Source organism: Chrysoperla carnea, chromosome 2, assembly GCF_905475395.1.
Source record: "Chrysoperla carnea chromosome 2, inChrCarn1.1, whole genome shotgun sequence".
Classification (NCBI taxonomy): domain Eukaryota; kingdom Metazoa; phylum Arthropoda; class Insecta; order Neuroptera; family Chrysopidae; genus Chrysoperla; species Chrysoperla carnea.
In genome coordinates, this window is record NC_058338.1 from 20,066,024 (window position 1) to 20,081,588 (window position 15,565).

At 29.2% G+C, this 15,565-nt stretch overlaps 1 protein-coding gene across 4 annotated transcripts in view; it reads right to left on the minus strand.

Annotated features, from left to right (window-relative positions):
- LOC123293219 (small conductance calcium-activated potassium channel protein 2) overlaps positions 1-15,565 on the minus strand; it is a 219,322-nt gene that overhangs the window by 182,951 nt on the left and 20,806 nt on the right. For 3 of the 4 annotated variants that reach the window (XM_044873965.1, XM_044873962.1, XM_044873963.1), the window contains exons 3-4: positions 14,930-15,233; positions 7,820-8,104 (exon numbers count right to left, since the gene is read on the minus strand). In XM_044873965.1, coding sequence (XP_044729900.1) covers positions 7,820-8,104; positions 14,930-15,233 — 589 coding nt within the window. The remainder of the gene's footprint in view (positions 1-7,819; positions 8,105-14,929; positions 15,234-15,565) is intronic. The other variant, XM_044873964.1, reaches the window with a different exon arrangement.

The following is a 15,565-nucleotide window of genomic DNA, read 5'->3' on the forward strand; positions in this document are numbered from 1 at the left end:
TATACAAGATTAGTTCAAAGCATGCAATGCATATTATATTGCTTCTTTTTTTGTTCGAAAATTATCGTGTTTTGAATTGCCAAAGAATATATTTTCTGTTTTTTCAAAGTAGATATTGTTGAAAAGTAGTATTGTACCTTGAGGATCGTGTGCCTTGGATTATATATCACTTCAAGCTGCTAGGAAATGGTTCGTCTATGTACTATTATGTTTTCAAGTAAAACTTTTTTTTTGAATTACTTTCTACCTATTACTGCTTATTGATGGATAATTTTTAAGTCCTATTTCAAAAAAATTCAATTTGAAAGTCAGATTTCAATGTTGAGGAGGTAAATTTTGGAATAATGCGCCGTTATATATGTTGGATCAAAACAGCATCCAGTACCACTGATGAATTATCATAAGTATGTTCATAGGTGCTTGCTTAATTTTTAAAGTAGAAGGTTAGAAGTTCTATTGACTGTAACTATACACTAAGAAAACAGGACGCCTATTAAAGAAGCCAGAAGCTGATAATTCTATCTTCTACAACTTTAATAGTGAATACTAGCTGGATTTTAAATTTTTGAAAATGAAGTTTTGCTCATGGTACTCGCTGCCATTGTAACTTTCTATAGGTCCAATCATTAAATTAACCTTATTTTTATAATTTTTGGATCAAAATTACCCCATCCACCGAGTTTCATCAAATTCCAAAATAAATTTTTTTTTCGATTTTCTCGATTTTTTCAAAGGGATACCCCTTAAAAAATTTGCAGAAAATTGAGAAACTTATTGTATCTCCAATTTTGATAAAACTCAATATATAAAGTAATTTTGACCCAAAAAGTACAAAAATCGGGTGCATTTGACGACTGGTCGAATAGTTTTTGAGATACGGACTAAAATCGATCCAAATATTGCGATATCTCAAAAACTCTGCATCCAATCATTATATTAACCTGATTTTTATACTTTTTGGATCAAAATTACCCCATCCACTGAGTTTCATCAAATTCCAAAATAAATTTTTTTTTTTTTCGATTTTCTCGATTTTTTCAAAGGGATACCCCTTAAAAAAATTTCAAAAAATCGAGAAATTTTTGGTATCTCCAATTATGATAAAACTCACTATATAAGGTAAATTTGACCCAAAAAGTACAAAAATCGGGTGCATTTGACGACTGGTCGAATAGTTTTTGAGATACGGACTAAAATCGATCCAAATTTTGTGATATCACAGAAACTCTGCATCCAATCATTAAATTAACCTGATTTTTATACTTTTTGGATCAAAATTACCCCATCCACCGAGTTTCATCAAATTCCAAAATAAATTTTTTTTTTCGATTTTCTCGATTTTTTCAAAGGGGTACCCCTTAAAAAAATTGCAAAAAATCGAGAAATTTTTGGTGTCTCCAATTTTGATAAAACTCACTATATAAGGTAATTTTGACCCAAAAAGTACAAAAATCGGGTGCATTTGACGACTGGTCGAATAGTTTTTGAGATACGAACTAAAATCGATCCAAATATTGCGATATCTCAGAAACTCTGCATCCAATCATTAAATTAACCTGATTTTTATACTTTTTGGATCAAAATTACCCCATCAGCCGCGTTTCAACAAACTATTGACCAAAAATTTTTTTCCTTTTTTCCCGATTTTTTCAAATTAAAAAATTGCAAAAAATCGAGAAATTTTTTGTATCTGCAATTTCTATAATACTCAGTGCATAAAGGTTTGTACAAAAATTCAACTTATTACGTTGGATTCCGAGGTGAAACCCTAAGATGATTGGAGTACTATATATAAATGAAAATAAAATCAAATGTATTTGTTAAAATTATCTAATTTTGGTAATAAATCCCTAAAATGTATTGTTTCGAAAGTAAACTTTTATATTCATCTCCAGTTATCCTATATCTAATTATAAAATAAATATACCTTATAAAACCTAATATTTATTTTATTTCTGTTTATCTAGGTATTATACCAACTTTTCGAGATTTACCAAAAAAAAACCAATTAAAATATAAATCCCAATAGGTAAGTTCGTTTTATTTTTACATTTTCATCTTCATTGTTGTATTTTTGTTCAATTTTATTTTGTCAATCGTTAAATAAGGTCTATCATAAAACAATAAAAATAAGCTGACATTGATTTAACGTTTTGTAATTTGTTTATTTATTTATTTGGTTTTTATTATTTTAATGGATTAATACCGATTGTAAATTTTTTTCGAATTAGGACAATGTCGCCCTATTAGTTCAGTTGGTTAAGGCTGTACCAATTCAGTCCACGGTATGCTTAGGGTAGTGGGTTCGATTCCCGCCGTGCGTCGCAACAAAATTAATTTAATTAATAGTTGTGATGGGCTGGTGTAGTGCATTGTATATGTATGAAGGAGGTGCACTTTGAAATTGAGGAGCTGATTAAAGAAATTATCAGCGGAAAGGTGGTAAACACATAAATGGTATCACAATAGGCTCTATAGCCTAAGTGTTTCCTTCGTGGACAGCCAATATAACCTAACCTTACCTAACCTAGGACAATGTCAAGTTACACTATTATGTATTCATTGATAGTTCAAGAACTGAAACATCTTGTACATTTACCAAGTATCAAGTAAGTTTCCTTGTACCATTTCTGGTAATTTCTTATGTTTTTAGTCTATTTTCAGATCATTAACTTTTTCCTCAAACCTTAATAAGTAGTTATTTAAGACCTATTACAGCAGATTAACTAATTAGATTAACTTGTATTGATATTTTAATAACATCCGTTGAAAAAAATTTACGCATGGTGCTTTAAAAATACCAGTGAGAATAATGAAGAGAATTCAAATTATGAAAAAGCCTACGTTGAGAAAAAAAGCCCTTAACAATAAAGTGGTCGGAGTTATCACAAATAATATTTTATTTTTTACACGACGTTTCAATACAAAAGTGTATTTCTTCAAGTGCTAAAAAAAATTTTCACTTCAGGTTGTTTTCTAAGTTAGTTTAAAAATTTAAGAACATATTATTGAGCCAAATTTATGCTTACGTTTCGTTTCCAAGGTACAGGATGTTAAAGTTTTAGGAATATAATATTGATTCTATAATATTACTCGAAATATTATTTAGAAATTTGGTAAACACATTCTATGAATCTGGAGGTATTCTTGAACATACGGTGTTCGTATGGAAGTTCGTATGTAGCCACATTGTTTTTACTTACCAGGGAAACATTCTGTACAAGAACGTAATAACTATCAAAGAATAATAACATTTTCTATTTTTTAATTTAAAAAAAAAATACGATGAATTTAATATTCATTGAAATTCTGATGAAATGAAAGCATTGAAATATTATCACTATATTATTATGAAACAAATACTGAAAAAAATGTCATAGGCAAGCATTGAAAGCAAATATTTTTAGCATGATTCCATATTCTTTAAACATATTTACCTAGAAAATATAGACTTGTGTCCCAAGATTCACAGAGAGGGGTGGGATGTGTTATAAACTCTTTTCATGATGTCTAGAACACTCTTTTTGAGTTTTTAATATGTGTGGAAACTTCTTTTGGCACGTTGAGCACTTTTTGGGTGTACAAAAATCATGAATCTCATGCCATCGTCTCTAATCGTCTCTATTTTATGCATACTATATTGAAAACAACGGTTCTCGCGTTGTTTTCAATGTGGGATGTTCCTTCACTGAAGTTAATTAAGCAACATTGAGCACGCTTAATTCTAGGATGGGTGACCGCTTGTAAACACTGTTTGTTGTTGTTATACTCACTTTAATAATTTCAATTTACAAATTATTTATACTATAATTAATTAAAGAATTAAAAAATAGAAGTTATTCAAAAGTTTTAAGTTTTCGCTTCTGTCGACAGTTGCCATGACTATCTTTTTTTTAACGCTACTTTCGCGCATTCTCATTGGCCTCCTTTTGATAAAATCAGCTGCAATTCGGGGAACTGATTTTACAAATAAGGAATAGCTCAAGGAAAACCCTCTTTTTTCAACGTTTTTATTAGTGTAAACAACAGCACAACCCACATTGAGCTTGAGGGTTGCAAGTCGGTATAGAAGTAAGTTACTGATAACACTGTGGCTTTGGGACTGTCAAACTTTCCAATTTTAGGTTGAAATCTCTTTTCACGGTTTTTATGACTTAGAAGTTCAGTATAAACTCCCCAAATTGAGCGCTAGATGGTTGAAAGGTGGTATATAAGTTGGATTTACGTAAAAGATGTGCCTTTTGGAAGTGTGAACTTCTCAGTCCACTTACCGCTCTTTTAAAAAGATATTGCATGTTTTCGAAAACTGCAAAAGAAATGGTAAATATCATATCATGAAAAAACATCTTTTAATAAGAATATGTAATAAAGCGAAATTATGACTTTCGTGATAGAACTCCGCTCACTAGTTTTTTTTTTTATGTATTTTCATTTTTTATGAAAAATGGGAAAAAGTAAATGATGTTCTTTAGAAAAAAATACTATAAACATGAATAAAATTTAAATTACCCATATAGATAATTAACATTTATTCAAATAAATTACATCTGCATAATTTTATTAACCCATATTTTTATGTTTTAATTTATTCTGTTGGTTTTTTAACGAACAGTACTTACATTGGGATTTAACTTTAAATTTAAATTTATTTTTACGAGTTTGTTTTAAAAAAAGAGAAAAAATGATGCCTTTTCTAAGAAATTGTTTGCGAAGAAACGTCAAAGATTGAATGGCCCAACTTAGTGAATGAATCTTCTGTTATCAAGAGGAAAAAAGAAGCAATGACAAGAAATATACTCGCATAGTAGGTGATGAGAAAGAAGGGATACCAGAAGCCAAATTCGTTTCTTCTTCGTTTCTCAAGATAGTTTCATTAAAGAATAACTTATCGCTTTGGACCATTTCTAACATTGTTGGAATATTCCAATTTATCGGAGATCATATTTGAGTAACTTTTCGGTGCACTTTTGACAATCATTTAAATATAAAAATAACAGTTTCCTTAAGAAAAGATCATATCATCGACTTGGGGAGACGGTTAAAAATCAATTTTATACATTTACTATCGAAATTGAATTCGAATATTGTATCGATGAAATAAAACTAAATATAAAAGCTAATACGAAACCTATTTAGCTTCTGACCTAACTTTGGTGTTCAGGGAAAAGACTAAATGAAGTTTGCGGCGTTTTATTAGTTTTTATATATAAATAAATTTTTTATATGATTTTCTGTTGTATATCAATCATGAAGATTTAAATTCTTTAAATTTTTCTTTAAATCGCCAGAAAAATCTATTGGCATATAAATGGTAGTTAAATCTAATTCCATTTTTCAACTAAGCACGGTGCAGTATGTGCAAGCTAATTTTCTACCAAGTTTATTTATAATTTCTAAAAAATACGCCTAAGGGTTTATGCTATGTTATGTAAACAGCCTGCAGAGAATATGAAATTGTTTATATTAAAAATACGGCGTGGCACGAAAGCAAACATCAAACAACATCGAAAATAAGCAAGTACCTATCTACCTAGCACTTGCCTATTTTCGTTACTGTCCAAGGCAACGTTCGTAATCGCGCCAGTTCGCATTTCAATGGAAATTGAAAAGTTCTGGAAGATCTTTTTAAAAGAATGTTATAAGATGTGTTGAAATACGTTGAATTGCAATTTTAAAATGAATCTGACAACTAAAACGTAGCAAATATATGTCCCGAGTTTTTAATTTTCATATATTTCAAATAATGGACAAAAAATATGTAAAAAGTGGCAGGAAGTTTCCAACTGTGTGTGTTTGTGTTTGCTTACAACTGTATTCCATTTCAATCAACCATTTCGAAAGTTGCAAATTTTCGGCTAAATTTACGATTAAATTAAATTGTATTACCAATGCTTTTTTTAACATTTACGATTGGAATTTCATAAATTCCGTTAAAAGCTTAATTTTGGTTTTAGCTTATCCAAAGATTATCTTTATCAATATTCCAAAGTCGGGACATAACCTCGTTTCTTCCAATTTTATTTTGTGCTTTTGATAAGAGATAACTGTTTGCAATCACTACGTTTTAGTCATCAGATCTTCATACTCTTGAAATCAGCTTACTAAATTATTATAAACTAAAATATTTATATGATTTATAATAAAATTAATTAAAGGAATAAAAAACACATTTATGAAAAATATATCACAATATATTATTTTTGTTTGGTAACAACACATTGAGAAAGGAAACAAATTACACTAAAAAAAACAACACAATAAATAAATAAAAAGTAACAATAATAGCAAAATAATTATTAGCTAGCTTATTGGCTATTAGTAGTTTTAATATAAATGGCTAACAATTACGATTGAATGTTAATCAAAGATTATATAGGGTGTTTCAGAAATACACGACACTATTTTAGGAGCTTCTTATCTAGCTCAAAATAAGCGAGTTCATATAAACAAATGTCCGAAAATAATTTATTACTCAGATATTGGCGATTTATTAATAATGTGGCCGCTTTTTTGTTGAATGGGGGATTCTGAACGACAAAATTCAGGCTTCTTCCGCGAGTTTTTTCACGAGTGTATTAAAAAATTTTTTTCAAGATATCCTTGAAGAGCCGAGATTTTTTTGTTCTACCCCCTATTGGTTAAAAAGCATGCCTGTTTGTTTTTTTGAAAGTGGGAAAACTTATGGTGTCTTCCATGATTATAAACTATTGTATGCTCACAATATTCACTAGTAAAACTGCTAACTAATTTAAGCAGTGCCAATTCCAAATAGTAATAGTAACAACAGAAGAAGAATATACAATATTTGGCTTAGAACCTCATAAACCGAGGCTGCTTGATTTCGCAATTGATTAATATCCGACTAAATGTAAAGCTTCTGTATCTCGACAATAACTTATTTCGGAGCTGTTTTTCTTAGTTAAAGCTAGGTAACGCGCATCTTAAATAGTGTCCAGCAATTTTTGAAACAGCATGTATCAATTTAATTCAGACAAAAAACACAGCGGTTGATATAATTGTTTGCCATGTTTGTATACAGAAAGTAATAAAAAATCGGGCCATACTTTAGTCATTCAATTCATACCGTTACTTTGGATTGTGACTTAAAGATCTAGAAATTATTTTTTTCTGGTCAAATTTTTGTATGCACAGAGAGTGTGTGTATGGACTTCATTTTATTACATTCGGTGTAAGATAAAATCTATTACAATGGTTTACAATAGAGAAAATATAAGAAAAACTAAATAGGAAAATAGATGATTAATTAGAAGTAATAGAAAGAAGATAGTTGCAGGTGCGATGCATATATAATAAATTCATCATTCATGTGTAATTAGAAGGTGTGAAACAAGGCAAATAGTGATTATAATAAATTTTTTTTAGAAAGATTCTGCAACAAAATATGTGACATAAACTCAATACTAGGAAAATATTTAGGATAATATGGATTATATTTGTTAGAAATGTTTTATAGCCTATGAAATGATTTTACATCGACAATAATAACGATTAATTATAATTTTATAGCTGTTCCATTTTTTTTTTTTTAAAGACTGGAAAATACTGATTAAATGTCAAGTCATTTCTGTAATTTTGAAAACACTAAGGAAAATTTGTCAAAAATTAAGGAAATTAAATGTTTAGGATAATGAATATTTATTGTATTGAGTAATGTCACACTTTGTGTAAACAAATCTAAAGTAGAATTTTGTGCGCAAGCGTAGAGTTTTAATTTTAATGCGCATCATTATCAGTCATAATAAGAACAATAATAATAATTGCAACACAACGTCTTTTTTTTTCTGAATATGTTTCGTACCTGTTTAAAATTGCGCATAGCGCCATTAATGCGTAATGAATCGGCTGCAATGCTCGCTAAACCACCACCAATATCTGAACCGCGATCTTCACGTAAGTAACGCAATGAAGTACTTGCCGTACTGCTACCATGTTGCAAAAAACATCCTCCACCAGTTGATGCTGATTCAGGTTGTGAACTCTGTCGAATGATTCGGTTGCCAGTTAGTAGTGGACTTGTGGATAGTTGTATCATAGCGGGTGATATAGATGAATGGCCGCACATGTGACACGTGGTGGATGATACCTAAGCAGCATCATCCTCACATAATTTGAACCATTTATATTTAATTAATAGATTTAAGTAAGGTACTACCTACTAGGAATCGGGATTGCATCACAAAATAAAAATTTGGTCTTTGGTTCTAATCAAATAAAAGGAAGGGGTCAATTACACTACAAACTGAAACACCGGTAAAGGTCTCTCACAACAAGTAAAAACGGCGTGATATTGTTCAAGAATTCACACATTTGTGCTTACTTCAGTCTATTTGTATTTGATTCAGGTATGTACTAATAGGAGTTGAGGTTGCATCACATAATAAAAAGTTTGATCAAATGTAAGTGACGGGGGGGGGGTTATCATTACACTACAAATTAAAATACGAATTAAAGTGTTCTCGAAAGTAAAAAATTGCGTGGTTCTATTAAATTCTCTCAAATTAACGACTTTGTCATAAATAATATAAATTGTTTCTCAATTTCGATATTAATATAGCCTTTTTCGAGTCATAAAACAGCGACGGTCGGTTCCCGTAGGATGTGTTTGTTGTTTTAGACAACATAAACAACAACAAAGTAAGTAATAAATAAGTACTTTTGCTTGGATTGCTTTTCATTGAAATCGTAAATTTTCATTTTACTAAATTTTGTATTTCTGACTGGGAGTATTGATTCATATTTATTCGCGTACGTCCATTTCAATTAACTATAGAAAAATAATTAAACTTTAAAATGAAAAAAAAAAAAAAAACATTTTTTAACAGGCATATGGCAATCAATTGAACAAGTAACATAGGCATATGCTAACGAAATGTCAGTAAAAACTAGTTACAAATAAATACCACATAAATAGAAAATTAATTATTTTTTAACTTGCTGTTCTCATATTAGCGTGTTACAAAATTAACGCTAGATTAATTTTGTTTTAAAATGGATTAAAACACTTTGACATAGTAATAAACAATCGAAAATCTATGTCCCAGTATGTACAAAGGGTAATACAGAAGTTTTAAGGTCAAATTACTTAATTTTACCTTGAATTACATTATGTTACTGGATTAATTGAGTCAACGACGTCAACAAACCCACTGATAGCAACGGAAAAGACTTTTATCAAGTTTAGAATGGAGTATGAGTTGTGAATCTGACATGAAAGTTCTGGTAGCACTGAATGGTTGTAACTTTGTTCGAGTTCTTCAAGAGACTGAGAGTTTTTAGTTGGTTGGAAATTCAAGCTTCAATTTTCAATAAAAACTATTGCATTTGATTTGGCTACATTAAAATAACAAATCGTGAGTAGAGTCTGATGTGACCCTTGAAGACCCAAATTCAAAAGAAATTCACAAAATAATAAATAGTAATAATAAAAAAACCGACCGACTCGAAACGACTAGACCGAATGTTATAAAATTATTTTAGGAGCATATTGCAGTTAATACGCTTCGATAAAGATCTAAACAAAGTCTAATCATTTTTGGTAAGCTAAGCTAAATAACTAAACAAAATTTTCAATTTTCGGTGTTTTGAAAATTACTCCAGGTATCGAAAAATAATACTCTTACTTTTCGTCTTATATTGTCAAGTTATGATATAATTCACCATCAAAATTGAAAATGAAATTTGTGTCCCCATTAACGTGCTCATACATTAGTAAAAAAAAAAAGTGCGTAGAGTAATATAGCTTTACGAAACGGAAGAAAAAAATTTTTATTTTAAATCAACATAAGTAATCTACATAAAATTCTAAAAGGTACAAATAAATCTTGTTTCTCCCAATAACCATTAATCTTTACGGTGTAATTAATTGAACATTTTGGTAAAAGGAAATCAAAATGTGTTAGCATAATAGAAAAGAAAGAATAACTTTTTTATTTTAAAATAAATTTTTTCATAAATTATTTTTTTTTTTTAATATATGTATATGGACTATACGTATACTATAATTTAGATGTTTCGTATATCCATTAGTTAAATAAATATTTATTATTATATATTATATTCTTTATTTTAATGCATATGTACCAGATCCCACAGGAAAATAGTGACTGAGAAAGTATGGCTTATGTTATAAGGATTTTTTCGTGAATTGCTAGCAGAATTTTAAAATTTTTAATTTAAAAAATCAGCTACATATTTTGTGTTTTCATGCATTTCCTTCATATTACCAAGTAAGTATTAAAAACTACGAGTTTTAATTTTAATATAATGACTCAAAAAGAAAATATTTAAGTATATTTCTACACAAAATTTAATTTAACAAATTTCAAAATTTATTTTTCAATACCGAAAGTACCTTATTGACAAAATTGGAGCTTGAATTTCCATGCTGTTATAATTTTTCCAGATTATGTAGAGCTGTTTCTCTCATCAAATGTATGTTACCAAACCAAACCGTGGGTACTTGCAAGGCATAAAGATTTTCGGCTTTTTAGATCTAGTGTTAGGGATAAAGTAAAATGTGTCTATCGAATTCGAGCTTAAAAGCTGACTAAAGTCATTAAACACGTTGTATTTAATGTATTTGGATATTTAATGTCATTTTGCTAAGATATGACGTTACAATTTCCATCCATATATTTGAATGGTTTCCCTAACATCATCTCTTCCGCCATAGCACTTCAAATATATTTTGTCATAATGTTTGATTTATCATTCATCATAGCAAGGTCAAGTTTATGATGTCTTTGCGATATTGTGAATAAGAACAGCTAGATTAAATCACATATATCAAAGGGACGAAAATTTCATGCTCCCAAAAATAAACCGATTTCGTAAAATATTAAATTGAAAACGCTTGACAATTTCCAAAAAAAAAAGCTATTAAAAGTGAAAAATTGCTCATCCCAGCGCTCGTCTACCAATATATATTTTTTAGGTATGATTAGAGCAGAATGGAGAAATCAATGCTTTGTTAAATGGTAAAAGAAGGAATGAACATAGCAAGCTCTGACCAGATCTTGACCAGAGGAATATTCTGCAAGTAACTGTTTAAATATCGTCCATATAGACTCTCATCTATAAATTGGAGCATCTATCAAGAAAGAGAAACGAGAAGAATCTATTCTCAGAACTATCAGCTGAAGAGATAAATTGGTCTAGACGTTAAGCTAGAAAATCTAAATACATTTATAGACTACATAGATAATAACTGAAAAATGAACGTTCAAATGTTTCTGTCTCCGAAATCAATCTAAATTTACCAAAAAGTTGAACTATCAAATAGAAAGAAGAATAATCGAACATCCTTTGCAAAAAGCAACTTAATCGGAAAAATAATCAAGAAAAATGTTAAATAATTCGAGAAAGTTGTGGGTTTATGCAGGCCAAATAAACTTTGGGATTTAGATAAGTTTTTGCAAGGAACTCTTAGGGCATCGAGCTTATTTTCAACAGTAATATCAAAAGAGGAAGAAAAAGAAATCCAATACACTGATCATGAAAATAAGACTTGCGTCAAAACAAAAGTTCTTAAATTTGATCAGTTTGTAAGAAAAAAATCGGATTTTCTTCACTATTCGGAATATTTTTTCATATTTTCGGCTAAGGACGGCCACACAATATCAATTTTCGTAGAAATTTTATAAATGGACCATTCAAATGAATATAAAATTGTATATTACTTATAAGAATTTCTGATAAATGTACCGCCGAACATAAACATTGTAAATAAAATCATATCATTTATTAAACCATTTGTATCCAGGCTGTCATCATCAATAATACTTATTGGAAAATGTTTGATCCTGTAGAATATGGAATTTACCGAAAATGATGATTTATTTGTTTTACAAAGTAAATGGGTATGTTACAATCATTGCTAATATTATAGAAACAAACAACACTATAAATTCACAACCTTGTTAAACTAGCCACAAAAGAACATTAATTTTTTTAAATTCGAAACTTTTTTCTTTAAGAAAATGAAATTGTTTAGGTAAGCTTACACTATTAGTATTAGAAACTAATGCAATTTGAAGAATAATTTTCTTGATCGCATATTTTCCATGTTTCATAAATATTTCTCTTTTTTTCCATCGAAATTATTAAATAAGGTTGACTTATTATAGAAAAATTTAACTTGAAATTATATAACATGATAATTATAAGTGTCAGTAGACGTCAATAGTCAGTATTATTTGACTAGTTTTCGTGATAAATGGGGTCAAAAGTTCATATTTTCCGATCTATTTTTTCCTTCCCGGGATTATTTTTCCCTAGATTCCTTTATTGTGTTTAAAGCTACTACTTAAATGAATGACTGAATTTTCTTAAAACTCTGAATGAATCAGCTCTGCAACCTACACCTTCCTCGTCCCTGCAACCTACAGCTGTTTTTGTATAACACGTCAGCCTAGTTTAGTCAATATATCGGAATTAGTGTTTAAAAAGTAACATGAACATTAAAAACACTAAATTGTTTATTTTCAGAAATAGATCCTAAGAAATTTGTAATTTCTGAAATTTTAAGAAATTTCTTAGAAAACCACTTTCTCCAATTTTATTTCTCCGGATTTATTCATTTATACACAATAAAATTTAAGATCTTTAACTCGAAATTATTACGCACAAAATTATTGAAACATATTATACACAAAGAAACAATAAAAATATGTACCTAAACGAAATGTTTGTTTCTTCTGCAGACATCAATTAAATTTATTGAAACTTTTCAAGTCAATATTTATTATCGGTTCAATTTAAAATTCTTTAACCGCAATTTTATGAGGTAATTTATATTATGTTGTCGTTAACTTTATTGATTTAATGAATCTTTTTTCGAATAATATATTTATTGCCTCGACATTTGTAAGCTATTACCACCATAATTTATTATTCTTATAATTTTACTTTGTACAAGGTGGTCCATTGATAAATATTTCTCGTTAAAGTTACGTTCAATTTAACAGTTTAATTGGAAATTTCCAATTTGGGAAAATATTTTTATGAATAGTCCCAATAATAAAAATAAACATTAAAATCGCACGCTGAAATTCTTAACGCTCGTCATTTTTAAAAAGATAATTCCGTAATAAAACGTTTATTATAATTACAAAACAACGATACGATAACAAGTTTATCCTGAACGTGTATCAAAATCGAATTTTGAGTACTTACCGTTCCTACAAAAGTTTTGTAGATTGGCGCGCTTTTTTACAACGTAGTATAAGTTAAATAGCTCTAATCTAGAAAATTTAGAATATGAATCTTTCGTAATCACTTTTTTTTTCAATTAGAAAGTTGATCCTCATAGAAAAACTGATAATTTCTGTTAAAAACATTTGTTCAAAAAACGTTTGCTCTTGGTGGAAATTCGACTTAAAACTATGCCATTGTTGCATCTAATCAAACGAAAATACGCTTCAAGTTTATCGATAATTCTAGGCCAAAGTCATGAACACTCCTGGACACAGGCAAATGTCCTCATTTTTCCGTAGTTAGCGTGTTTTCTTTCGATAATAACATATTTTCAAATCGCATTTCCTCTGAAAGAAAACGTGTTTCATTTTTTTTAAACAAAAATTGTTTTTATGAGGACCAAATTTCTATTTTTCAGTGTTTTTCTATCTCTAACCGCTTAAAATCAAAATTGGCTATCAAAGAAACCCGAAGAACTAGGTCCAATTTGTCACTACATGCTGTCTCCCATCAAACTCTACAACTTTTGTTTAAGTTATTTTTTTTATTAAAGTGTATAGATTAAAATGACCCACCCTGTATATTCACTTGAATTAAATGCAAAAGTAATTTTCTCGGACGCTCAAAAGGTGTTCATAGTTCGATACCTTAAAAATAAAACGAAGTTGCCCGAAAATATCGGGCAATGGACACCCTGAATGTCGGATGAAATAGTTTTTGCAATTTTGTTAGACACAAGCTCAACAAGATTCTCTTAAATTTCGATCCTAAAAGTTTAAATTCGGCGCCTGGCCCTTGTTCAATAAAAATGTATTTCTCTTATAAAAAACAAATCAAGATAATTTTGCTAATTTCGAATTGTGCTAGTAATTAATACATTGCCCTTCAACTATCTACATTTTCATAATTAAAGTGCTGGAAATATTTGCAAATAAGAAACAATAATAATGGAATACGAACTAACGAATCACTATGAACAAACTAATGATTTACTACGAATATGGGTAATGGTGAAATACTATTATGTGGTTTATGGTGAAATACTATTTGTAAAATATAATTTAGATTAAAATTACATTTTATGGGTGAGAAATAAATTTATGATGCAAATAAATTAAAATAATTGTGGAGAAATAATGAGGATGTATTACATAAAAAGTCTACAAAAAATGTTATTTATTCCTAGCAAAAAAAATTTCTGTACAAAAATAGATTTTTAAACAATCAATTTTTATACCATGTATATGAAATATACCAAGGTATACTAAGTTTAGTCCCAAGTTTGTAACGCTTAAAAATATTGATCCTGATGAACAAAATTTTGGTATAGGTGTTCATAATATCACCTAATTAGTCCATTTCCGGTTCTCTGTCTATCTGTCTGTCGCCTGTCCGTCTGTCATCACGATAACTCAAAAAGGAAAAGAGATATCAAGCTGAAATTTTTATAGCGTACTTAGGACGTAAATAGTGAGATCGAGGTCGTAAATGAGCAACATAGGTCAATTGGGTCTTGAGTCCGTAGGACCCATATTGTAAACCATCAGAGATAGAACAAAAGTTTAATATAAAAAATTTTCCTTATCAAAAAATTAACAACTTTTGGACTTTAAAAAGTTATCAAAGTTGTACTGGAAAGTTTTTTGCTAGAAGTAAATAAATGACATTCAGATTGACGTAAAATGAATAATCATTGTCATCACATTATTATTACCTGAGTACTTGGACAATGACACATACAATGATGAGCTGATCGTACTGATTCTCTTGATGCTGACCGTACAATTCTTAATGTGGACAAGGGTGTATGTGACGTACGACGTCCATCCATTGCAATTGTTGTACTACCACTATTACCCCCATATAATCCACTGCCACCATGTAATGAAGAATGTTGTATACATCGTGGCGATTGTACTTGAGATGGTGGACCCAATTGAAAAGCAGTTGATGAACTACGATTTCGTGGTGATGGTATACCTGATGTGTTTATTGCACGACAATTCTTCACGTCCACTCTGAAAACACAAGAATTAAATTATAATTACGTATATTCATTGTGTGCGTAGTCATGGTAGGAACAATAAAATCGATGCCAGCGCTTCCTTTGAAATGCTGTTATGACTAATTTTTGAGTTCTTTACATGTTAATGTTATAGAAAATATCAAATTAAAATTATTGAAAAATACTAATTAATTAAACTTAATGCATTAAAAATTGTGAAAATAAGAAATCAAATTGCACAAATATTATTTTTCAAATATAAATTATCATTATTATTTATTTAAATTTGTGAGACAATAATATTAAATTTTTAATGTAAGCCATAAATGGAATCCATACAATTAT